Source organism: Muntiacus reevesi, chromosome 2 (assembly GCF_963930625.1).
Source record: "Muntiacus reevesi chromosome 2, mMunRee1.1, whole genome shotgun sequence".
Taxonomy (NCBI): Eukaryota; Metazoa; Chordata; class Mammalia; order Artiodactyla; family Cervidae; genus Muntiacus; species Muntiacus reevesi.
In genome coordinates this window covers 93,737,787-93,763,797 of record NC_089250.1, presented here as the reverse complement: position 1 = coordinate 93,763,797, position 26,011 = coordinate 93,737,787, and the positions used below count along the sequence as shown (strand labels likewise).

General features: G+C 40.7%; 1 protein-coding gene across 5 annotated transcripts in view; it reads right to left on the bottom strand.

Moving 5' to 3' along the window:
- Positions 1 to 26,011, bottom strand: part of BICC1 (BicC family RNA binding protein 1) — a 477,034-nt gene that overhangs the window by 343,124 nt on the left and 107,899 nt on the right. For 3 of the 5 annotated variants that reach the window (XM_065922368.1, XM_065922369.1, XM_065922371.1), the window contains exon 1: positions 8,599 to 9,073. The exons of 1 other annotated variant lie outside the window; for it this stretch is intronic. In XM_065922368.1, coding sequence (XP_065778440.1) covers positions 8,599 to 8,788 — 190 coding nt within the window. In that variant the 5' untranslated portion in view covers positions 8,789 to 9,073. Of the gene's footprint in view, positions 1 to 7,372; positions 7,393 to 8,598; positions 9,074 to 26,011 lie in introns of those variants that run through there. One more of the 5 variants, XM_065922374.1, reaches the window with a different exon arrangement.

Sequence of the window (26,011 nt, the reverse complement as noted above, 5' to 3'; positions counted from 1 at the left end):
CAGCTAACCCGTCTAGGTGGTGGTTTAGTCGCTAAGTTGTGTCTTGACTCTTGAGGCCTCATGGACTGTAGCCCACCAGGCTCTTCTGTCCATGGGATTCTCTGGGCAAGAATACTGGAGTGGGTTGCCGTTGCCTTCTCCAAGGTCTAGAGTTTTAAATAAACAGTATAAACTAAGGATAAGCCAACTGGTATTTTTATTAGTTCATCATTCTGGACAATTTCAAACAGCAAAACGTGGCACAAATCTGATGATAATTCTATTATCAAACTGCCTCCAAAATGACTTCATTTTCTAAACAAATTCTGGCTTCATTGGCCAGATGCTAGTGCAGTGACCACTCTAAGAAAACCCTAAAGGGAAAAAGTATGAACTACACTGAACCAGTCTATTTTATTTTATCTTATTTTATTTTTTGAACCAGTCTATTTTAAAAGCAACTTGAGATGTGTGGTGAGCCAGAAGGAAGAGGGAGAAGAGAAGGAGTATCTTAGAGTAATAAAAGGTAAAATGGGAGGGATGAACTATGAGTTTGGGATTAGTACATGCACACTATCCACATATGGAAAGGATAACAACAAGGCCCTACTGTACAGCAGAGGATATTTTCAATATCCTGAGATTAAACCATAATGGAGAAGAATATAAAAAAGAATGTATGTGTAGAACTGAGTCACTTTACTGTACAGCAGAAATCAATATAACACTGTAAATCAACTATACTTCAACTTAAAAATACATTAAAAATAATGTTTTTAAAATAAGATTATTAATAAGATATATTAAAAATAATAAGATGTTTCTTAAAAGGTAAAACGGATGCATTATGCTGTATAATTTTAAATTAAAAAAAAAAAAAAAACAACACTTGACAGGCAGAAAAGAGTGAAGGAGAAAATGGCAGTTACAGTACTTATTGGCCCTAAGTCCTTTTTTTAAAAGGCGTAAAAACACAAGAACCATTTTCCAGGATCAAAGGTGTTTTCTCTTTGGATTTTAGGTTTATTCCTGAACTAAGCCAAGAAGAAATTCCACCAACATAAACACTACCAAATAATCTAGATTTCCAGGAGTTATCAATGCAGGTCAAAGTCTCTGACACGGGTAAGCTTTTACATCAGGCACAACCTGGTGTTTCTGTCACAATGATTTCAGCTTTGCCCCTTGTGGGGAAACTATGGGTTGGATCACTGAATCCATTCTGATTCCATTCTTCCTTGCCGCCTCCTACAAGAAGTTGGAAATGAAGTCACTTTCTTTCCCAGAATCTCTTGTAGCAAAGAGTGGCCAAAGAAATACAGATGGAAGTTCTAGGAGAGAGAATTCTTTGTCACATAAAAAGGCAAAATGTTGAATAAAAAACCATTTTTGTTCTCTGCCCTTTTCCCTGCAGAGACCACAGACTCATCTCAAGATACAGTCCTGGCCAGACTGCACCAATGAGGCCACCGCCATCGACTGGGATGGCCAAGGTCGGGGGGAGAGTCATTTAGCTCCCTGAAGCCCTTGAGTAGCTATTACGGCTTCGACCTCTCAGCCCCAGATATTTTTGTTTCAACGGGAAAATAACCCCCTGGCTTGTTTAAGCCACTCTATGTTGGATTTTCTGTTAGTCGCAGCCAGATACATTCCTGCCTGTTAAAATCATCGACAGGACAAACTCTTTGTATGTGTTAACTTATCAATGATCAACTTAACCAAAGTCCCAGCAGTCTGCACAGAGGTAAGACTGATGTAGAGCTCTGACTCACTGCCTCTGTCACAGCATCCTCCCAGGACCTACAAACGTCGAAATTAGGACCCCAACCCAGGTCAGTCCCGCAGCAGTTCCCGAGCTCTTTACAGATGCACTCTACAACCTCTGATGTATTTTCCTTTAGCTTATAAAACAGTCTGAACCTTCAGTTCTGCTCTCTAACTCTACTACACTTATCCTAATAAACTACTCTGATTGGAAGAAGACTTTCACTGTTGGCGGGGGCAATTCATCAGCAGTTGTTTTTTGTTTGCTTTTTAAAAAGAGAGAAAGACTTCCTTGGTGGTCCAGCGGTTAAGACTTTGCTTTCCAATGCAGGGGGCCCATGTTCCATCCCTGACCAGAGAGCTAGGATCCCACCTGCCTCCAGGCCAAAATACCAAAACATAAAAAAACAGAAACAACACTGCAACAAATTCAATAAAAACTTTTTTAAATGGTCCACATAAAAAAAAAAAAATCTTAAAAATAAAAAAGTCCTGGCAAGCATTTGCTTTCTAGTGTTTTGAAATCCCTCTCCATCACGTGGCACAGGGCTATTGTGACCAAACACTGTGTGCCTAGCCCTGTGCTCAGCACTTCACCCGCATCACCTCCTTCTGTGCTCACAACATCCCCGGAAGACAGGACTACCATGGTCCCCATTGTATAGATGAGCAAATAGAACATGTTATCCCAGGCCCCCAGCATTTTCTTCAAAGACGCCAGTGAATGACATGTTCAGAGCAACATCAAACCACAAGGGAGAGTAACTGATTCTGAGGTTCGTCTTTAGGAAAAACAATAGAAGAGACTGGCTTCACACCATTTAAGGAATGAAAAAGTCTCAAGGCAAGAACCATCACAGCTAAAGACAGTGCAAAGACCTATCATCCAGCACAAAATCTAAAACTCCGCACTCATATCCAATACAGCTTTACTCATCATGTACTCAACCACCTTCAGTTCAGTTCAGTTGCTCAGTCGTGTCTGACTCTTTGCAACCCCATGAATCGCAGCATGCCAGGCCTCCCTGTCCATGACCAACTCCCGGAGTTTACTCAAACTCATGTCCATCGAGTCGGTGATGCCATCCAGCCATCAACCACCTTCACAAGGGGCTAATATGCCGGGTACACTGTGAGCTACCAGAAAGACCAGTCATAATATTTAGGTAGCTGTGAATGCCCATTTATCATTTTAATAAATGAACCATTTGTTTAATTCATTTAATTCACTTTCCAGTATACTAGATTTTCATTTTCAATAGAAAAATGTGCACTTTATGAACTACAGTTTATAATGAATACGGTTATTAGTGATTTATCCAGCACTTCCTATGTGGTCAGCGCTGTGATGTTTTATATACATCTTTTATTCTCTGAATAGTCACAACCACCACAGGATGTAGGTATGTTCCTACATCAGAATCCTACATCACCCTCTTTCAGAAATGGGCTGCAGGTAATGAATTTTCTCAAGCTCCCTATTTAAAGGTAAGACCGGGACTCAAATCCAGATCTGGCCAAGAGTCCTTTGCCTTCAACCAGTAAGCTTCGTAAAGTTATTGCATCTGTTCTTAATGTTTACTAGCTTTAATCAAGCCCTAGCTAGAAAACTCTATCCAGCTTAGCTCTTCTTTGTTTTCATTTTCAGCACTCCTCCATTTTCATATATTTTGGCTTCATCTCTCTCACAAAGCATCTAAAAAATTATTATCCATTTACCAAATCATAAGACAATCTTCACTAAAGTTTGCCAGATTAAAGAGATATGTAATTACATAACTGCTGCTCTCACTTCTAATCAACCATGCGATCAGCTGTTTTAGTAACTAGTTCTGTTCCTCAAGCAAACAGCAGTCAATGATTCCTGTTGTGCCCATCACTGTCAACATGTAAAGACACGTTTTGCTTCGTTTTTATGTATTTTTGGCTGTGCCACAAGGCATGTAGGATCTTAGCTCCCCAACTAGGGATCAAACCCACGCCCCCTGCATTGATAGGAAGCACGCAAAGTCTTAACGATTGGACCACCAGGGAAGCCCCCGAAACATGGTTTTTAAAGTCCTTAACCGCAATATCCTAAAAGCCCACCAGACATTAACCTCAATTTATAAAAACAGGTCACTGCCTCATTCACCGCCAATACTTCTTTCTACGATAATATATGAGGAATTCTGAACTTTGAAAATGTCTGTGAGTCTAAACTTCACGTAGGAGCTTTCAATTGCATGGCATGTGTATACATTTTTCAATGTAAAAGTAAAAATATAATCATAAGATGTAAAACAATCCCAAAAGAAAAAAAAAAAGGAAAAGTCTAAAGTTAACAAATTCCGTATTTGTCTCTCAATGTTGGCCAGCACCAGGGCTATATTTCTGATTCTTCTTACCCACTGATTCCCTACATTCTCCCAGACCTTCCTCTAGACCACTCTCCTCCCTCTTTGTAAACCGTAACTCACATTTAATTGACTCAATCAATACTACTACCCCACATGAAGTATGAAGTCTAAATTCTGAATATCAGTATTAAGTAAATCAAGAACAATTTTTCTTCATTATTATAATGTTGTCCATGGTATCTACACCAAGGCCGACCATCCTCATCAAAACCTTAAACTTGAAAATGAATTTCCATTTACAAAACTGTTGAGTAATAAAATCAGTAATCTACATTTAGATTCAAGCAAAAATGTCAGATACTGTGCATGGCTATTCCAAAGTAATTATCAGCCAAAAAACAAAAGCAAAAAATAAAAAACTAGTGATTTTTTTCCTACATTTTTTAGCCCTAGTGGATTCTATGTGTTATCAATTCTTTGGGGAGTCAATGATCATCCAAGAATGGCATTCATTTCTTTAACCACTACCCTATTGCCCGTATTTTAAGCTCACTGAATTTTTGGTCCATTGCGTAGAAGAATTTCTCTACTAATAAAAATACAACCCATTAAACATTAACTTACCCCCAGGACAGTCTCTCTGGAAACAAATTCCAAGCATTATAATCACCAATTTGCACTATGTAGACTTAAAGGCAGAGAATCTTATTTATCCTCATTTAAACTGGGAAACTGTACACATTTTAAGGCAACTGTGTGAAGAAAAATGGCAAATCCAAATTCACAATAATCAGAAACCCAATCAGGAAAATAAAGACTTTTCTTAATTGGCACTTTTCAAAAATAAAAGCTTCCCACTCCAGGACATCTAACAATATTAAAATATTTCTTACTTTCCAAACTCCTACCTCATTCTCTATTTTACTTCTGCAATTATAAAAATGCAAACTTTTTTCCCTAGATATTCAAATATAGACTGTCAGAAATTGTGCTAGGCACTAAAAATAGATTGAATCCATGCTATAGTATTGTGTTTATTATTATTAATAATGAAATAATAAAAGCAACTGAGATATATATATATATATATATATATATATATATATATATATATATATATATATATATTAGGGCTTCCCTGGTAGCTCAGACAGTAAAGCAATGCCTGCAATGCGGGAGACCTGGGTTCAATCCCCAGGTCAGGAAGATCCCTGGAGAAGGAAATGGCAACCCACTCCAGTACTCTTGCCTGGAAAATTCCATGGATGGAGGAGCCTGGTAGGCTACAGTCCATGGGATCGCAGAGTCAGACACAACTAAGCAACTTCAGTGGCACTGATACCACTGTTTACCGTTTACAAAATGGTACGGCAAGTTTTTGTTCATTAGGCATTATCTCCTTTAATTCTCACAAAACTCCAAGAGAAAGGCATAATACTAGCATCAGTCCCATTTTACAGACGGGCAAATTGAGACAGAGAGGTGTCCACAAACTGTCCCAAGATTCCACAGTGATTTGAACCTAACTATTGAGTGATTCCAGTTGCCCACACTTGTTTTAACCACCTAGTATCAAGTGATGAGACACATGACTATGTTTGGTTCAGAAAACTAGTCTTACTCCTTATTCCATGGTGGTTCTCTAGAGACTGTTATACAGGATGAAGCAAATCAGAAAGAGAAAAATAAACATCATATATTAATGCATATACATGGAATCTAGAAAAATGGTACCGATGAGCCTATATGCAGGGCAGGGAACAGAGACGCAGACATAGAGAACAGGCTTGTGGACACAGTGGGGGAAGGAGAGGGCAAGACAAATACAGAGAGTAGCACTGAAACATATACCTTACCATATATAAAAATAGATAGCTAGTGGGAAGTTGCTATATAACACAGGGACCTCAACCCAGTGCTCTGTGACAACCTAGAAGGGTGGGATAGGATGCGGGGTGGGAAGGAGGTTCAGAGAGAGAGGGGACATATGTATATTTATGGCTGATTCACATCGTTGTGTGGCAGAAACCAACACAACATTGTAAAGCAATTATCCTCCAATTAAAAATTTTCGAAAAAAAGAAAACCTGGTGGCTCTAACAAAATTTGACTCTGGGAAGCATGCATGACAAAATGCCTTGGTACACAGTGCACTGAGTTCTATCGTCAAATGTGTTCAAATTTACTTTCCTAGAAGGTGCAATTCACTTACCAGTGACTGTGAAAAGTTAAAGCACTACATTAAATTATTAAAGACTTCTTTGGAGTTGAAGTGTGACTATTTCATTAATGCGTAGGTTGCTGAAGAAATGCGAACTCTTAAGACACTTTATCACAACAAAGCAATTTTAAACTGTCTCATGTCAGAATATCCTATCTACAATGAGAAGAGCCTTCAAATTTTTAAACATGCCTCACCCATATATCATTTTATTCTAAACGGAAATTAATTCAAAAAAGAAATCCACTTCTAAAGCTCAGGTTATGCAAGAGAGCTTCCTAGATGCTTACATCACTTGCCTGTGTGTATGAGCATGAGCAAGACAGGTAAAGAAGACATAGTATTATTAGAAGAGCCATCTGTCTTCACAACCCTCCAGATGTACAAAACAAACAAGAAACTTGCTGAAAGGAGAGGTATGTGTGTTAACAGTTCAACCTAAACAATCTTACACCAATATTTTTTCTGAATAAATTTAATATTTTGTTTTAAAATAGGAACTAGGCAAAAAGAACCATGGAACAAATGAAGTAACTAAAACAAGTTATTGAAATGCAACTGGGGTTTTAATTTCCAAATCTACTTTGCAATAGTCCTATATGAAAAGTTTATCTCAGAAGTAACTCTCCTAGGACGTTACATAATTTACAAGAGGAAAAAAAGAGGGAGAAAGACAGAGACAGGACAAGCACAGGGGATGTTTATCAATAAAAATAAGCAACAAGAGAGACAAGTTCACTGCTCATCCAAAAAAACGCCTGCCAAATACTCCTGCTATTTGTTTCCACCAAGTTATTGTTTTGGAAAACATCTTGTTCTGTCTTAAAATAACCTGCTTAATTGTTCTAAAAAACCACTGCATTTCCATGGAGGGCTAAAGAGCTCCCACATTTCGATGCACTAACTGATAAAGTCGAAATAAGTTATGCAACAAGCCAAAAGAGATCTAGAAAGCTCCTATCCTCCCCGACTTAAGGACACCAGCTACTGAATGAATCCACCACTGCACCCTCAGTGAAAGAAATGTCTGGTCCCTCTATGGTATGTGAAGAACAATCATTCAAACTACCTTATTTCTCTGCTGCTGCTGCTGCTAAGTCGCTTCAGTCCTGTCCGACTCTGTGCGACCCCATAGACGGCAGCCCACCAGGCTCCTCTGTCCCTTGGATTCTCCAGGTAAGAACACTGGAGTGGGTTGCCATTTCTTTCTCCAATGCAGGCATGCATGCTAACTCGCTTCAGTCGTGTCCGACTCTGTGCGACCCTATGGACAGCAGCCCACTAGGCTCCTCTATCCACGGGATTCTCCAAGCAAGAATACTAGAGTGGGTTGCCATTTCCTTCTCCAACCTTATTTCTCTAGATGATGGAAATGAGCCACATTGGCGATTACAAGTAAGTTAGTAATTAACATTTTTAGAGAAGATCAAAATGACCTTGGACATTTTAGTATTCACTCTAAGAATCTCAATCCTCCCACTAAGAATCAGAATTTGGTCCCAGTTCTACATGGTTAAAGCTGTTACGACTGGGAAAGTCCCAGAGAAACGAGGGAGTTTAAAAAAAAAAAAAAAAAAAATCCCAAGTTGTGAAAGGCAAAGTCTGACATCCATAATACGGAAAGATTTTTATGAACCAAGTGTAACTCAAGATGTGTTTTATAAGCGTGTCAGGCGATGAACACACACTGTCCTCCAACCCAGCAGATTGCCCTGACACCATCCCCACGCTTTGGCCGCTCACCCCCATCCTGGCCCCTCTCACTCCCGGGCGGAGGGTGGGAGGCGGGAACTCCTGTCTTAAGCCTTGACATCTGCGGAGCGTTTCCCAATAGAGAGGCAAGGCCCCTCAGCTGGAGGAAGTGGATACTGACAAGACAAGGGAGAGAAACAAGAGACAGAGCTAGAATTCAAGAGTGCCAAAGAATAAGGAGAGTGTCACGCATACTCTGTGCCGTCCGACTGGGTCCGGATGGCACAACCCAGGTGTCCAGACTAAAGCTGGCATCTCCAAAGTCCAAGAATGCAACTTGGGAGCGCGAGTACAAACACGGCCTTTGGCTTTTCTGGAGCCGGTTAAGTTAGCACAGGGTTCCCGGTGCCTGGAGACCTGGGAGGCGTGGTAGGGTGGGGACTCCCGCGAGGTCTCCACTACCTGGGTGTCCTTCGGCTCCGCGGGGGAAGGGACGAGGAACTAAGTCGACTTTGGGCCGGGCGCTGGGATGCGGGACGAGGATGTTCGGGAAGGTGTCGGGGGCTCAGCCGGGGAGTCCGAGAACGCAGGAAGGATGCCTACCTTGTAACATGGCCTCAAGTTTCTTCCTGTCCACGCGGAAGCGCTCCTCGCTCCACTCGGGGCTGTGCAGGGGCGCCCCGGCGACCAGGTCGTCCTCCGAGCCGGGCATGGGCGAGTCCGTGCTGCGCTCGCTATTGGAACCCGGGTCCGACTGCGCCGCCAGGTAGCCGGGCTCGCCCTGGGCGGCCATGGTGGGCGCGCGGCGCTCTGGCTCCGGCTGCCGCCGCTGTTCTGCCTGAGCCGCCGCCACCTCCGCTCGCCCGCCGGGCTTCACTGGCTCCCCGCGCCGCGGCGCTAGCTCGTGGCCCCGCAGCCGCCGACGCCTACGCCAACGCTGCCGCCACGGAATCCCATGCGCATCCCAGTCCCCGGCGCCGCCTACGCCGCCCGCCGCCCCGGGTCCGGGCCCGGGTCCCCGGCTAGTGACTGCACCGCCCCCTGCCAGCAACGCCCGCGCGGAATGAGCGCGCCGCGCCGCCCGCGCCTCCATCCGCAGGGCCCCGGCGCCCCCTCCCCGCCCGCCGCCCCTGCAGCCGCGCGCTCATTGGCCGGGCCGGCCCACGGGGAGCCGTGGCGGGCGGGCGGGCAGCCCCTGGCTCGCGCACACACTCGCGCGCACACACTCACCACGTACGCACTACCACTTTCCTGCGGTTACACGTCTGAATTTTGTCCCACACACATACTTTCACAGTTCTTCCATCACGGACACTCGCCGAGTTCAAGCACAGCACCCTTCTGAACTCACTCGAAGTACAGACACAGTTCCCCCTCTCTTGACCTACAAACACTACACTCTAAAAGTCACAGCCCCAGTCGGTCCCACAAGTTTGCAACAGGAGGAAGGAGAAAAAGAGGAGGATTGCGGAAGAAACAACGTCCATCTATCGCAGACATCACCGTGGTCCTCGCTTCCATGCGGCTCACTCCACTACGTGCTCAAAGCGGATATCCCCTCTCATCGCAGCCAGTGGCCAGCTAGTTGTACAAGAAGTGGACAAGAAGCTTACTCTTTTTACTGTAAGGAATGAGATTTTTTTTTTCTTGATTGAGGTCAGAGGGGAATCATTTTGTGTGATTCTCAGGGAACAGATTCAACTGATTTAAAAAATTTTTTAAAAGGAGGGCTTGAGAGAAAAGAGGCTCTGTGATTGCAGTGGAGGTTAGCTATATTCAGCTGGCATCTGAGCTGGGCTGTCTTGTCAGGAACTGACGGCTCTTCTCTGGTCCCAAGGTCAGTCTCTCACAGGTAATGGGCAGCAACGAACCTCTGATCCTACCTGCCCAGGCCAGCTCACCCACTGCTACTCAAACTTGGACTTGAAGCACCAAGGAAAAAGAAACTTGCTTGCACCAGGAAATCCCATTGGAACTCTGTTTTACCAGTTCACATGATTTCATACTCTCTTTTGTAACCAAAAGCACAAAGTTTGTGGGGTTGTTTTTTTTTTTACTTTTTGGGGAGGGGGTGCTGGGGATGAGAAGGCAGTTTGTCACCGGCCACAGAAGGAGACTTACTAGCCTACACTAGGGTCATGCCATGTCATTGGCATGAGCCTGTGGATGATCAGGCTCACGTTTAAGCCTGATCTATATCTACTATGTTCAAGATTAATTGAAATTCGTAGAGATTCATTTGCCTAGTTAACAAGAATTGGCTCTGTGCTGAGTAATGTGATGTGATTTGACAGATGAGGAAACTGGAATTGTAAGAAGTCACATGGCACGATTAAGGTCACACAGCAGCAGATTATGGAGCTAAGAATTAAACCCAGGCCTGTGTATCTGGCACATAATCTCCACAAAACCCTGCCTTGTTGAACAGAGAACCCTCCTGCTCAGAGTCACCTCCTGAAGAACCAAGAGCAGATCTATAGCTAAACTGTTTGACTCACCATTGTGTTTTCCTTCTCAGAACTTGCTAATTACTATACAAAGCACTAATTTAAGCAGCAAAAGAGTTTATCAAGGAGGCTTCCATCAGGGATGTTTAATGTCTTTTTGTGTCAACATATATTTTGGGGAACTTCCCTGGTGGTCCAAAGCTGAGACTCCTCACTCCTATTGCAGTGGCCCAGGTTCTATCCCTGGTCAAGGAACTAAATCCACTAAGACAAGGTGCAGCCAAACAAACAAACATTTTGAGGGGAAACCTACTAAGTATTGGAAACTGTGTTAGACACAAAGAATAGTGACCAAAAACAAACCATATCCCTAGGCTCCTGGAGCTGACATTCTAGTGAGAAAGATAGAAGGTTAACCAAAAGTAAATGTATAAATTACTCAGAAGAATAAAAGTCCCACCTATATTAAACATGACAAATAAGAGACTCAACATAAGAGAAAAGCTGTAATGAAGTAATTGGATTCAGTCAGAGAGGTCAGTGGATGATTCTCTGAGAGAGTGACTCTGGAACTGAGAACAGAATTTTGAGAAGAAATTAACTAGGCAAGAAAGAAGAGGAAAGAGCCTTCTCTGTAAACGATCATTTGATCATAATAACACTATTATGATCAAGTATATCACAATTATCTTTTATTTTCCAGTTAAGGAAACTAAGGCACAGGAGATTAAGTAACTTACCCAAGGTTGCACAAGTAAGATGTAGAATCAGGATTTGAACCTTGGCAATCTCCCTTGAAAATTAGGCTTGAAGAGTGATATGCTATAGCCACTAAGCTACACTGGATCTTAATAGAATTAGTGAAGCAATGATATGTGGTTAGAGGAGGCAGCATGGGGAGCTAAATGAAAACCTGAGCTGAGAATGAGCACAGAATGAGCTAAACGAAAACCTGAGCTGAGAATGAGCACAGCTGAGAACAGGAAATTAGATGGTGCTTGCCAAGGCAGAAGAGGTAAGTAAGGAACAGAGCCTGTGAGTCCTACAGGCCAAGTTGAGGAGTTCTTCCTTTTTATCCCTAGAGCAGAAGGAAGCCATGTAGAGGCTTTGAGCAAAGGATGATGTACTTAGATTAACATTTTAAAAAGATGGCAGTGGCTACAGTATGGAAAACAGATTGAGGGACTGGATAAAAGTAGTTAGGCCAATTAAGAGACTATCCAGGAAATTTAGATAAGAGATGCTGGTAGCTTCCCTAGAGTGGTAAAGATGGAGATACATGACAGGATTTGAGAAATACTTTGGTGGTAAATATCATCAACTAGATGGATGATGGATTGGATATGGGGTGGTAGAAAGGAAAATGTCAAGAATGACTCTAGGGTTCTGGCTAATATAAGTGAAGAGAGATAAGTGCCCCTAACTGAAATAGGAAACACTGGCAGAGGACTGACTACCTCAGAGGAAAGTTGAACAGGACATATGAGTTGAAACCTTCAAGAGGATATGGCAAATAAACACTTGACATTTGGGTCTGGAGTTCAGAAAAGAGGTCTTGGCTAGAGACTAAAATGTATTATTTGTTTATAGGTGGTAATTCTAGTCATGTGCATGGGTATGATTAAGGAGTGAGAGGACAATTAAAAAGAACCAAGCAAAGAGCCTTTCAGAAATTCTAACAGTTAGTGATCACGGAGATAACAGTATAATGGGAAAGGTGATAGAAAAAGTAATAAGAGGAGAAAAAACAAAACAAAGTTTTAGCATGTAAGCACAGGAAAAAGACTATTTCAGAAAGTAAAGTGTGATTGTCTTTGTATAATGAGGTCAAAAATTTTGGTGGAGGTCACTGGATCCTTAGCAAGAAAACCAGAATGGAGTGGTAAAGGAATGAATACAGCTAATGAAATGAATAAAGACAACAATTTGGAAGATGTTTGGCTGCAAAGGGGAGGAAATAACAGTAGCTGAAGGATAATGTGGGAAGAAGACGTTTCTTCTTTATTGGGTTGGTTGGCATTTAGGCTGGGTGATGATCAAATGAGTGAGGTTTGAGTACTGGAAAAACCACTATGTGTGATCCAGTTGACAGAAATGGAATATAAAGGGAAAAAATGAGGAATCATTATTATAGCACTTTGAAAACAAGAGCAGAATAGACTCCAAGATATAAGCAGAGGAGAAACAGTTCATCAGAAGATGAACAGAAGGGTATGAAAATAGGTCCGTTTGTAGATTTCATTTCTAGAACACAAAGGCATCCCAACTGATGGCTTTTATTTCCCCCCCCCCCCCAAAAAAGTAAAAGTCAAAGTGACCTGTTGAGAGTGTGAGAGGAGAGCTTCCAGAAGTTGGAGAAAAGTAGAGAGGGGTGTGCATTCATGTGTTTGTGTCCAGAGGTTTTAAAATAGCTTCTGCATCTGCAAAACAATGAACTGGAATGCTGCTGCTTAAAATCAACTATGCTTCAATGAAATTCTTTTAAAAGAGTGAATTGGTTGAGAGTTCAGTTGATGTTTGTAGTCTTAAAGTTATAATGGGATCAGCCTGCTTGTCCTGACTTTCTCCACCAGTGCTAAGCTTCTTGGGTGCAGACACAGAGAAACATAGGAGTCCTGCCAAATAGATGAAACACCAGGAGCCTGAAAGCAATAAAACAGTGCTTGATGGCAAATAATTTTCAGTGTAGAAGCTGAAACTTCCTCAATGCAGAAGTATAATCTAACAAAACTATCTATCAAACATGAGGACAAATTCATGCATCCATATGAACTGATCTCAAAGACCTCTCATATCTATCTGAAAAAGCTGTTAAGGTTACATGCCACCCAAACATGGGAGTCAATCAAGATGAAGAAAAAAACTTACAACATGGAAAATAAGAGATCCAGTTCATAATAGAGACAAAGGAGCTCCACAGAATAATGGTGAATGGAGAACAAAAATTGCAATCGGCCAGGAGTCTGAGGGGTTGAGATTTCTTCTAGATTAAATAGACAGACTCTCTTGAGTATGAACGTATTTAGAGATTAAGAAATTTCATGGAGATTTTGGGGTTACATTCATGACTGGGTCATATAAAACTATTAGTAACTCCAAATATAACAAAACTGTGCTGAAAAGTTACACTAGTCTACATAGCTAAGGTGTAACTAGTATTTACACAGTTATAACAATGTAAACTATGGATACTAATCTAACCTAAATTATAACTAGATTAGGAATTGGCAATTTGGGAAGTAGACTTGTGGGTAGTGGGGAGTTTGGGGAGGCAGTAGTAAAAAATGTTAAACCTCATCTGCTTTAGAGGAACATCAATAGATAATGACTAAAATTTTTAAAATCAAGAAGTAGCAGTATATGCATGTTATTTGGAGATATGGGGGTAAAAATGGAATAGAGCTGAAAGTTTTGGAAGTGGCTGCCTGTAGGAAATGGGAAATGGGAACGGTATGTGGTACTTAAGTTGGCTGTTACACAGGTCTTCTAGAACAATTTGATTCTTTGAACCATATGGATGCATAACTTTAATTATAGAAAAGCTAATGAAGTAATATGCAATATCATTACCGAAACGGTATATAAATAACAGAACCTTGAATTCACAACTTTGAGTGCTGTGCTCTTTCTACAAAAATTGAGCCAGAGTTGGTTGTTGTTATTGTTGTTGTTCAGCCACTAAGTCATGTCCGACTCTTTTCAACTCCATGGACTGCAGCATGCCAGGCTCCCTCAGTTTAGTCACTCAGTTGTGTCTGACTCTTTGCGACCCCATGGACTGCAGCATGCCAGGCTTCCCTGTCCATCACCAAATCCCAGGGCCTACTTTGAGTCAATGACGCCATCTGACCATATCACCCCCTTCTCCTGCCTTCAATCTTTCCTAGCATAAGGATCTTTTCCCATGAGTCAGTTCTTCACATCAGATGACCAAAGTGTTGAGAGTTTCAGCTTCAGCATCAGTCCTTCCAAAGAATATTCAGGACTGATTTCCTTTACGATGGACTGGTTGGATCTCCTAGGAGTCCAAGGGACTCTCGAGAGTCTTCTCCAACACCACAGTTCAAAAGCATCAATTCTTCAGCACTCAACTTTTTATAGTCCAACTCTCACTTCTGTAACATGAATAATGGAAAAGCCATAGCTGTGACTAGATGGACCTTTGTTGGCAAAGTAATGTCTCTGCTTTTTAATATGCTGTCTAGGTTGGTCATAGCTTTTCTTCCAAGGAGCAAGCGTCTTTTAACTTCATGGCTGCAGTCACCATCTGCAGTGATTTTGGAGCCCCCAAAAATAAAGTCTCTCTCTGTTTCCACTGTTTCCCCATCTATTTGCCATGAAGTAATGGGACTGGATGCCATGATCTTAGTTTTCTGAATGTTGAGTTTTAAGCTATCTTTTTCACTCTCCTCTTTCACTTTCGTCAAGAGGCTCTTTAGTTCTTCACTTTCTGCCATAAGGGCTTCCCTTGTAGCTCAGCTGGTAAAGAATCTGCCTGCAATGCGGGAGACCTGGGTTCAATCCCTAGGTTGGGAAGATTCCCCTGGAGAAGAGAAAGGCTACCCACTCCAGTAATCTGGCCTGGAGTAAATTCATGTCCATTGAGTACGTGATGCTATCTGACCATCTCATCTTCTGCCACCCCCTTCTCCTCCTGCCATCAATCTTTCCCAGCATCAGGATCTTTTCTAAGGAGTTGGCTCTTCAAATCAGGTGACCAAAGTATTGGAGCTTCAGTTTCAGCATCAATCCTTCCAATGAATATCCATTGTTGACTTCCTTTAGGACTGACTGGTTTGATCTCCTTGCTGTCCAAGGGACTCTCAAGAGTCTTCCCCAGCATCGCAACTCAAAAGCACCAACTCTTCAGTGCTCAGCCTTCTTTGTGACCAGAGTTAGAATAACTGACAACCATCTTTGTTTTCATTAAGTATATTTGTTTTGCCTTTATCTTCCTATGTCATTCAAGAGAAGAATAAATTTCAGTTACTCAGAAGGATAGGAATAGATCAGATGCCAGATAATCAATTGTGTAGAATTTTTAATGGAGCAGGGCTCTCAAAAAGAAAAATCCCTAATGCTAATAAAAATGTATTTGTCCTTCTTTCCTAAGGTGGAAAAATAAAAATTGCTTATATTTCAAAAACAGAAAGAAATAAACAGAAAAACCCCTGGGAAAAACTTAAATAATTAAAATCACCTTAAAGCTTCAAGTTTACAAAATATGAAAAACCATAAGACATTAAATGAAAATAAGAAGTGACAGTTATCTTACATTTACTTTAGAAATGGATGCTGAACTCTGATTAGTGGTCATCTAATGAAAAAATTCCTCTGAGAAGTTTTACAGTAAAATGGATCAGTATTCTTTTCCAGATTCTCTTAATGAGTTTCCCTGAATTAATTTCTCCTAAGACAAAATACAGAACTATTGATCCTGACCTTACATATTTTTGTAAGAGTTTCAGAAATGTACATTAATAACTACTTTTCTATTTCATTTTAAATCCTTGGCCTTTCAATTTGAATAATCTCAATATATGGACAGATTATATTCAATTAAATGGCCCACAGAGCTCTTACCAAGCCCCTGCTTAGCAATCCCAATTCATTCTCTTTTTACATTTCACAGTCCAACAACATAACAGTTTGTAATTCCTTGTCCAGTCCTGTTCTCTCATCAGAGCTCTGTGCTTTGCAAACAGTATTCCTCCAGCTAGAATATTTTATCCCCTTTCATTCACCTGACCTTCACAAGCACCTCACCATCACACTGATGTAGGTTCTCTTTACCTTTTGTTCCCAGTGAGTGCTGTGCTTATTCCCACTAAAACAATTATCTTTGCATTTATTACCTTCACCATTATATCATCACTGTTACGGATCTGATACCTGAGTTCCCAAAAGCAGGAAATGTATCTTTACATTATTGTGTCTCCAACACTCAGCAATTCCCTGGTATAAACTGCTGTGCTGTGCTTAGTTGCTCAGTTGTGTCTGACTCTGTGACACGATGGACTGTAGCCCCCCAGGTCCCTCTGTCCATGGGATTCTCCAGGCAAGAATACTGGAGTGGGTTGCCATGCCCTCCTCCAGGGGACCTTCCCAACCCAGGGATCAAACACAGGTCTCTCGAACTGCAGGCAGATTCTTTACCTTCTGAGCCACCAGGGAAGCTGGTATAAATTATCAAGCTTTTAACCATGCAACTAGAAACATGTTTAAAAATCATTTTGTGATATAGTTTGGATAACTGTGTAACCAGAGTTCAACTAAGCTGAAGAAGAGCATAAAAAGAAAATTTAGAAAACTCTAATGCTAGAATTGTAAGTAGCTGATAGGTGGGAAGTTCTCTTCTTAATTTGCAACTGAGGAAGCAGTCTGGAGAAATGAGACAAATTGATTACTGGAGGACCACATTATGTGAAAGTCAACTTAGAAGCGTCAGTGTTGAACCTGAAAAGTTATCTGGTCCAATCCTTCTAATGCCACAGTTCAAAAGACTGAGACCAAAAGACTCAAACAGAAACAAAGTTGTGCAAAGATATGCTTAAAACTTATGAAAAAGATGATTTTCAGCAAAGAACCATCCTAGAAACTAATTGTTTCATCTTTTTTTTTTCACTTTAACTTTTCACTGAAACTTTTTGGCCCAAAAATGATGATTATGGTATGGCACAGTATACTTTAGAGGTCATAAGTGAATGTGCTAAAACTATATAAAATTTCCCTGCAATGTCAAGTGAAGAAAGCAGCAAAGTATCCAATTTTCTATTTATAGATAGTTCTAGGAGAAGGCTTCAGAGAAGGCAATGGCAGCCCACTCCAGTACTCTTGCCTGGAAAATCCCATGGATGGAGGAGCCTGGTAGGCTGCAGTTCATGGAGTCTCAAAGATTTGGACATGACTGAGCGACTTCACTTTCACTTTTCACTTTCAGGCATTGGAGAAGGAAATGGCAACCCACTCCAGTGTTCTTGCCTGGAGAATCCCAGGGACGGTGGAGCCTGGTGGGCTGCGGTCTATGGGGTCGCACAGGGTCAGACACGACTGAAGCGACTTAGCAGCAGCAGCAACAGCAGAAGAAGGCTTATTTGAAATAAACACAAATGAAGTAGTAGAGGAAGATGAGCATACCATGTATAATGTGAATGTCTTTTCAGACTAACAATAATGCCAAATACTTATTGGGCATTTATAAATTTGCTGGACACTGTTAATTATCTCATTTGGTTCTCACCACAATCCTATGAGATTGGTTACAACTATTATCTCCATTTTAAAGAAGAGAATAGCTAAGGCCTTGAGAGGATAACATGCCTGACGACCCACAGCCTGGAGTGGTTGTGACTGAAACACAGAGACACCTGACAGAAATGATGTTCTTAACCATCACACTGGCTTTCTCTCCTATCTGGGCCTGATTACATGTAGGTAATGCAAACTGTTAGAGATGGAAGAAACCTGAGACTCACTGATGCTGGCAGTTTTCACATGTAAAAAGTAGGATCTGTGTTTAACATAAATTCTAATGCATAAAGCTCTTACAGAAAACTAAGAATAACAGAGTTATTCTGGTCAGAAAAGGACAAGGGAGTCTCACTAGCTCAGTTCTCACCTTTTCCTTCCATGATCCCAGGGTTCCAAAGGCACACAAAACTACTGATCTCTCTCTCTCTCTCTCTCTCTCTCTCTCTCTCTCTCTCTCTCTCACACACACACACACACACACACACACGTTTATACCTGGATACAAATGAAAAATGTGTGCTCAGTTGTGTCTGACTCTGCCACCCCATGGACTATAGCCTGCCAGGCTCCTCTGGCCATGGGATGATCCCAATGAAGCATACAGAGTCAAAGTGACTTGCCTAAATTCCACACCTCAAAGCATCAAGGCATGTTCAGGGTTCTACCACTTTCTCATCAGAAAAAGAATGGTTTTGTGTTTCCCAGAAGTCAGGGGCAGAGAAAATCTAGTTGCAAGAGGACGTCCTAGGATTCTCTTACTATTTCAATAAAATAGGCTTCTGATAGAGAATATTACAAAAAGTGAAAGTCTTCATTCGGGTCTCAACACTGGGGAATGAAAAAAAATTGAAAAGAGAATAGAAAGAATCAAAATGGAAGAAGAAAGTTAAACAGAGGACAGAAGAAAAGAAGTAGGAAACAAACTTTTCCAATCACTTACCTGAATTCTAACATTGCCCAATACTCCACTTTACCAAAATGGGAAAGGAAAAAAAAAAAAAAGCTAGCAGTAGTGCATTGAAACTACCACCCATGAAGATATGTAAGCCTCTGCCTCACAGCTCCTGCAAGTTTCTGTCCAAGTTTCAAAGCACATGTTGATTGTGCTTTTGATCTATACTACCAGTATTTTACCCTGTCATCCGGGGTATCTGGACTAACATTCATGCATAAATTTATTCTCATGAAGCCCTGGGACTGAAGAAGATGGAATGTTTAGCTAAAAACCAGAGTAAGCATGTGTAAAATTGTACCTTCCTACACTTTTTTTTTTTTTTTTTTTGGATAGATGAACTGACAGTCTGTTGGCAATGTGGCTCTCAGATCTAGCCAGAAATGGAGCCATAAAAGCATCCAAGCTTCAGGGATGTGAAAACTGGCTCCGCTTCTAACACTGCACTCAGTTACAAGGTAAATTCCACCAATGCCACTTATGTGCTAAACCTCACATCAAATGAGAAGAAAAAGATTCCAGAAACAACCACTGATGGAGCATTGAAAATGAGCCTTGCTGGGCAGCTGTGGCAAGAATGGTTCACAGCAGGAAAAGTGTAGGTCATCAAAGGAAGGACCAGGCCCCAAAACTATAGAAACGCCAGTGGGCAAATACATGGCACAAATTTCGCTCCACCCTCAACTTCCAGTCACGGCTGACATTACTAGCTGATCACAGCCCCTTCCACTCCAGCTCAGGAAATGCTTCTCAGTGAGTCCAAAGAGCCAAGACAAATCATTTGCAGTTGACGCTGCATATAAAACTCCATCCAGCACTGTGGCTAAGGGATTAGAAGACAAATAATCATTCAGATAGACCCAGGTTGTTGACCCGTCCTTCAGAGAAGGTGAGCCTAAGAGCAAAGGAAGTAAATATCCTACTCTATCAGCCAGCTATTCCCTTCGTGATCCCTGTGTTTTTGTACAGAGAAAATGAATGGGAATGAAATTGAATTTACTCCAAGTTCAGAATGTGGTAGTGAGCTATGTCCATATAGAACCACCAGTATGTACCTGCTCACAGTCCTGAACTGGACATCAGGAGACCTGGATTTTAATCCCCATTCTTTCACTAATTCTGTAACTTTAGGCAAGTCTCTTAATTTTTTAAAAAAAATTTGGCCACACCCCATCCACAGCATCTGTGGTCTTATTTCTCCAGCCAGGGACTGAACCTGTGCCCTTTTCATTAGAAGTTGGAGTCTTAACCACTGGACTGCCAGGGAAGTCCCAAGTTTCTTAATTTTGTTGGACCTAATTTCCTTACCTATAAAAATTGGGAACAGGTTGATGTGGACTATATGAATTTTCAGGTTCCTTCCTACTTTAAATTTCCATGACCTAAAGAAAGTGCTCTTTTTTACCCAGTTCAGCAACAGGCAGTTTCTAGGTACAAACGGTTTGTCTAAAGAACAATGAATAGAGTAAAGGAAGTCAGGAAGACTGTCAAAATTCTATGTGGTAGAAATAGTAGCCCATAAAGGTGAAGGTTACTCAAAGTCAGTGTCACAAAGAGGTGAAAAACATAGACACTCAAATCAGAGCCGCTGCGTTCCAGGTCTGATGGCACAGTCTTTACTTTTATTTGTTGTTGTTGATATTCAGTTGCTCAGTAGTGTCTGACTCTGCGAACCCATGAACTGCAGCACGCCAGGCTTTGCAGTTCTTTATCATCTCCCGAAGTTTGCTCAGAGCTATGTCCATTGAGTCAGTGATGCCATCCAACCATCTCATCCTCTATTGTCCCTTTCTCCTTCTACCTTCAATCTTTCCCAGCATTAGGGTCTTTTCTAGTGAGTCAGCTCTCTGCATCAGATGGCCAAAGTTTTAGAGCTTCAGTTTCAGCATCAGTCCTTCTAATGGATATTCAGGATTCATTTCCTTTAGCATTGACTGATTTGATCTCCTTGCAGTCCAAGGGACTCTCAAAGAGTCTCCTCCAGCACCACAGGTCAAAAGCATCAATTCTTTGGCATTCAGCTTTCTTTATAGTCCAACTTTCACATCCATACATGTCCACTGGAAAAATTATAGCTTTGTCTCAATGGACCTTTGTCAGCAAAGTAACATCTCTACTTTTTAACACACTGTCTAGGTTGGTCATAGCTTTTCTTCCAAGGCACAAGTGTCTTTTAATTTCATGGCTGCAGTCACCATCTGCAGTGATTCTGGAGCCCAAGAAAATAAAATCTATCACTGTTTTCATCATTTCTCTATTTGCCATGAAGTGATAGTATCTGATGCCATGATCTTTGTTTTTTGAATGTTGAATGCCAATGTAGATAGATATAAGAGATGCAGGTTCAATCCCTGGATTGGGACGATCCCCTGGAGGAGGGCACAGCAACCCACTCCAGTATAAATGTGTTACTTTCATGCCCTGTGAATTAGCTGTTTCTTGCTGTGTAACAAATCACCCCCAGATTAACAACTTAAAACAATAAACATTATCTGTGGATTTTTGTGGGTTAAGAATCCTAGCATAACTTAGCCAGGTGTCTCTGGCTCAAAATCTGTCATAACACTGCAATCAAAATGTCAACTGGAGGTACTTCCCTGGTGGTCCAGTGGTTAAGACTCCATGCTTCCACCACAGGGGCCACAGGTTCGATCCCTGGTTGGGGAACTAAGAGCCCTGTCTGCCACATGATGCAGTGAAAAAAATAATAATTTTTTAATTAAAAGCCTACCTGAAATGGCATATTGTCTCTGAAGAGCATCATACTTACAATGAAAAATAACTTTGGAAAAATTAATGAAAAATTAAATTGTCTATTTAAATTTATTTCTTAAAAAAAGTCAACTTGGAGTTGTGGTCTCATTCGAAGGCTCAACTGAAAGATGATCCACTCCCAAGTCACTCACGTGGTTGTTAGCTATATCCAGTTCCTCACGGGAGTGCTGGGAGGAGGGTCGCAGTTCCTTGCTGGCTGTTGCCTGAAAGCCTCCCTCAGATCCTTCTCTATGGGCCTCTCCTAAAGCAATACACAACATGGCAACTGACTTCCATCAGGATGAGTAAGCAAGAAAGCAAGAGAGTGTGAGTTGCTGTAGCCACAGGCTTTTTGTGGGCTAATTTCAGAAGTGACATACCATCATATTTTCCATACTCTATTTATTATAAGCAAGTCACTTGATCCAGTCCACACTGAGGGAATGGGATTACATAAGGACATGAATACCAAAAAATAGGAATTGGTGCCAGTTTAGAAGCTGCCTACCCCAACCTGGAATCAACTATTTTACCTTTTTAAACCTCAGTTACCCCTTACTTAAAATAGGTATAAAGTACCTACATCCAAAGGTTGTTGTAAAAATCAATGAATACTTTGTAAAACATTTAGTTCCTTCAGTACCTGGAATGTAGTGAGTATTTGATAAATGATGGGTATTATTTCTGAAAATTGTTTTGTGTTGAGAAATTGGGAAATCTGCTGAGGAGAGAAGATATATTAATATACCTGAAAAATATAAATAAAAGAAGATTGGGGTAGGGTTAGTTGTATATTCTCTGAAACTCTCTGAATGTTCTTCCCTACCTGCCCCAGCCCCCACCACCAAAACCCCAGTCAGTTTGCAAAATTAAAAACTCATCAAGAATATACAGAAGAAAACTAGATGGTTTTACATTCCTTCAAACCTCAGAATAGAGGCTAGTGGGAACAGTATAGGAGAACCCCAAAACTGCCATCACGTACCCATTGGAAAGATCCCCCAGAGAAGGGATAGGCTACCCTCTCCAGTGTTCTTGGGCTTCCCTGGTGACTCAGACAGTAAAGAATTCACCTGCAATGCAGGAGACCTGGGCTCGATCCCTGGGTTGGGAAGATGCCCTGGAGGAGGGCACGGCAACCCACTCCAGTATTCCTGCCTGGAGAATCCCCATGGACAGAGAAGCCTCGGGGGCTACAGTCCATGGGGTCGCAAAGAGTCAAACACGACTGAGCGACTAAGCAGACACGCACTGGAAAGTACAGAGAGCTAATGTGAACTCTGAAACCAGGCGGGAGTCCTGCAGGATGCACTGGGCAGGTGAGTACAAGGGGGATGGCCACAGGTCTGAGTGTGGTTGCTGAAGCAGGTTGGCGCCTGTGAACTCTCAAAATTAAGAAACCAACGCTTGCTTTCAAGTCAAATCTCTATTGAGGAAAAACTACTGGAAATAGGATTCAATTAAATAGGACAGAAAATAGGGGCAAAGGAGAAAGACGGTCAAATACAAATGGAAGAAGGGAGCAGAGGAAGGTCTAAGGAGTATGGGGCCATATGTTTGTATCTCTTTGCTAACGAAATTCATTTTCACTTTAAAAGGAGCAACAGAAATAAATTGAATTATGACAAGAGAAAAGGAATAAAAATTGAATAATGTAGAAGGTATCCCTAGAGATAATGAACATGTCAGACCTACCCTACAAAAAGCTGAAAAATGTAACTTATAATTTCAAAACAGGTGAAAAGAAAGGTTTTTAAATAATAGGAATTACCAAAGAAGAAATTAACTAGAACTGAAGAAACTCTAATATGAATGGAGAAAATGGAAATTTGACAGAGAAGATAAAGGACTGGGGAAAGAATTAAACAAGTTTAAATAAAGAAATTAACACTTGATAAGAAGAGACTAAAGATGTGTAAACAAGGGACTGCCCTGGTGGTTCAATGGTTAAGACTCCAGGCTCCTAATGCAAGAGTTCAATCCCTGGTCAAGGAAATAGATCCCACATTCTGCAACTGAAACCTGGCACAGCTAAATAAATAAGCACATTAAAGATAGTAAATGAACACAATGAAAAACACCTTAAGAGAAATGAAAAGTGGAAGGAGAAAAATATTTTAAGTAAAAAATAAAAATATATTTTTAAAGAAATCTGAGAGAAAGTGATAGAGTAGAACTAGAGGAGGAAAACTTCTACACAATATTGAGCTCTGAAGAAGAAAAATCAGAGCAATGGGACAGAGTAACACTAACAACTATAATTTAAGAAAACATTCATGAAATAAAAGATGATATAAATCTACATATTAAATCAAATTTCCAGAACTTAGAGCAATCAACCTAGAATAGTCAACCCTGGGACTATTCTAGTAAAAGGTATTTTACATATATATTTATATATATTTTTTATTAATATATATATATATATCAGTTCAATTCAGTTGCTCAATCATGTCCGACTCTTTTGCAAACCCATGGACTGCAGCACACCAGGCTTCCCTGTCCATTGCCAAATCCTGGAGCTTACTCAAACTCATGTCCAACAAGTCAGTGATGCCATCCAACCATCTCATCCTCTGTCATCCCCTTCAATCTTTCCCAGCATCAGGGTCTTTTCCCATGAGTCAGTTCTTCACATCAGATGGCCGAGTATTGGAGTTTCAGCTTCAGTATCAGTCCTTCCAATGAATATTCAGGACTGATTTCCTTTAGGATGGACTGGTTGGATCTCCTTGCAGTCCAGGAGACCTTCAAGAGTCTTCTCCAACACCACAGTTCAAAAGCATCAATTCTTTGGCACTCAGCTTTCTTTATAGTCTAACTCTCACATCCATACATGACTACTGGAAAAACCATAGCTTTAACTAAATGGACCTTTGTTGGCAAAGTAATGTCTCTGCTTTTTAATATGCTGTCTAGTCTGGTCATAGCTTTTCTTCCAAGGAGCAAGTGTCTTTTAATTTCATGGCTGCAGTCACCATCTGCAGTGATTTTGGAGCCCCCAAAAATAAGGTGTATATATATATATGTATATATGTATATTTATATTTATATATACATATAATTTTTTTTGGCTGTGCAGCCTAGCATGCAAGATCTTAGTTCCCCAACCAGGGATTCTGTGCCCCCTGTAGTGGAAGAACAGAGTCTTAACCATTGGACCACCAAGGAAGTCCCAATGTATTATATTTTAAATTAAAAGAAAAAATTCTTTGGACTACCAGGCAAAAAAGACCAAATCATTTATAAGTAACAATAATAAGATCATAATTAGACTTTACAACAGGAACACTTTGTGCCATGAGACAAAGAAATAATATATTTGAAGTATTCAAAAAGATAAAATTTGAGTCATTCAAGAAAAGAAATAAGAAAACTCCCATATCAAGGATTCTATATCCAGCTAAACTTGTTTAATAATATAACAAGGCAACAGATAAACTGTTGTGAATATACTTAGGAAATAATGCTCCTATGAGCCCTTCTTATAGAGTCTTCTAAGGAATCTACTTTAAACTCTCATCACACAAAATGATTTGGAAGATATCCAACATAAGAACTAAACATTAAATTATGATTAGAAACTAAGGCTAAATTATGGTTATAAAGGAGATAGTGTAGTATGTAATGTCTCTGTATACTGACAATGAAGACTCAGAAAAACTGAAAGAAAGGAGGGAAAAACAGGAAGGGATATGAAAAATAGAAAAATCTTTTTTTTAAGAGCTTTTGATGTAGACCATTTTTTAAAATTCTTTATCAAATTTTTATTGCAATATTGCTTCTGTTTTATGTTTTGGTTTTTTAAAATCCCTGACCAGGAGCCTAATGCACAGCCCCTGAACAATCTTAAAAGGAAAGAGAGAAGGAAAAGAACAAGATAACTAACAAGATCATACACTATCATCACCCTCATAGGCATTAGCTGGGTTAGGAAAGTCATCTTCAGCAGAAATCAGTAAGAAGAATATAAGGATTGCTCTAAGCCTTTTGCCTTTTAATAGCTCTATATTCTGCATTATGAAGAAGAAATTTCAGATATGAAAAATTTCAGAATGAAATTTCTATGGTGCCTTTTTTTTTGTTGTTCTTTTGGTTGCACTACTCAACACGTGGGATCTTAGTTCCCCAACCAGGGATTGAACCCAAGGCCAAGGCAGTGAAAGTGCCAAGTCCTAATCACTGAACTGCCAGGAATTCCCTCTGGTGCCTTTCTTAAAGTGTAGTCCAAGGTCACCTATATTAGATTTACTTGGAGTACTTATTAAAAATACAAATTTATGCGACTCTTCCCAAACTGAATCTAAATCTCACAGTGAGAGATGGAGGAGGAGTCCTTGAAAATCTATACATTAAGTGTTCTCCAGAAGATCCAGGATTCATTTGAAAATCACTGTTCTAAATTCCTTTTCCAACAAAACATCATCTCCATGTCCAGGTATAATCCCTTTCTCTACAGTTGGATCTTGGTGACTGGAACACAAATGGAGTAATAAGGTATCCAATTACATATTCTTTTTTTAATAAAAGAGAAATAAAACACTTAGATGATATTTTTTCCTCTTGAAATTCAACTTCCAGACCCATCCTTCAACCCATGTCCAAACACATT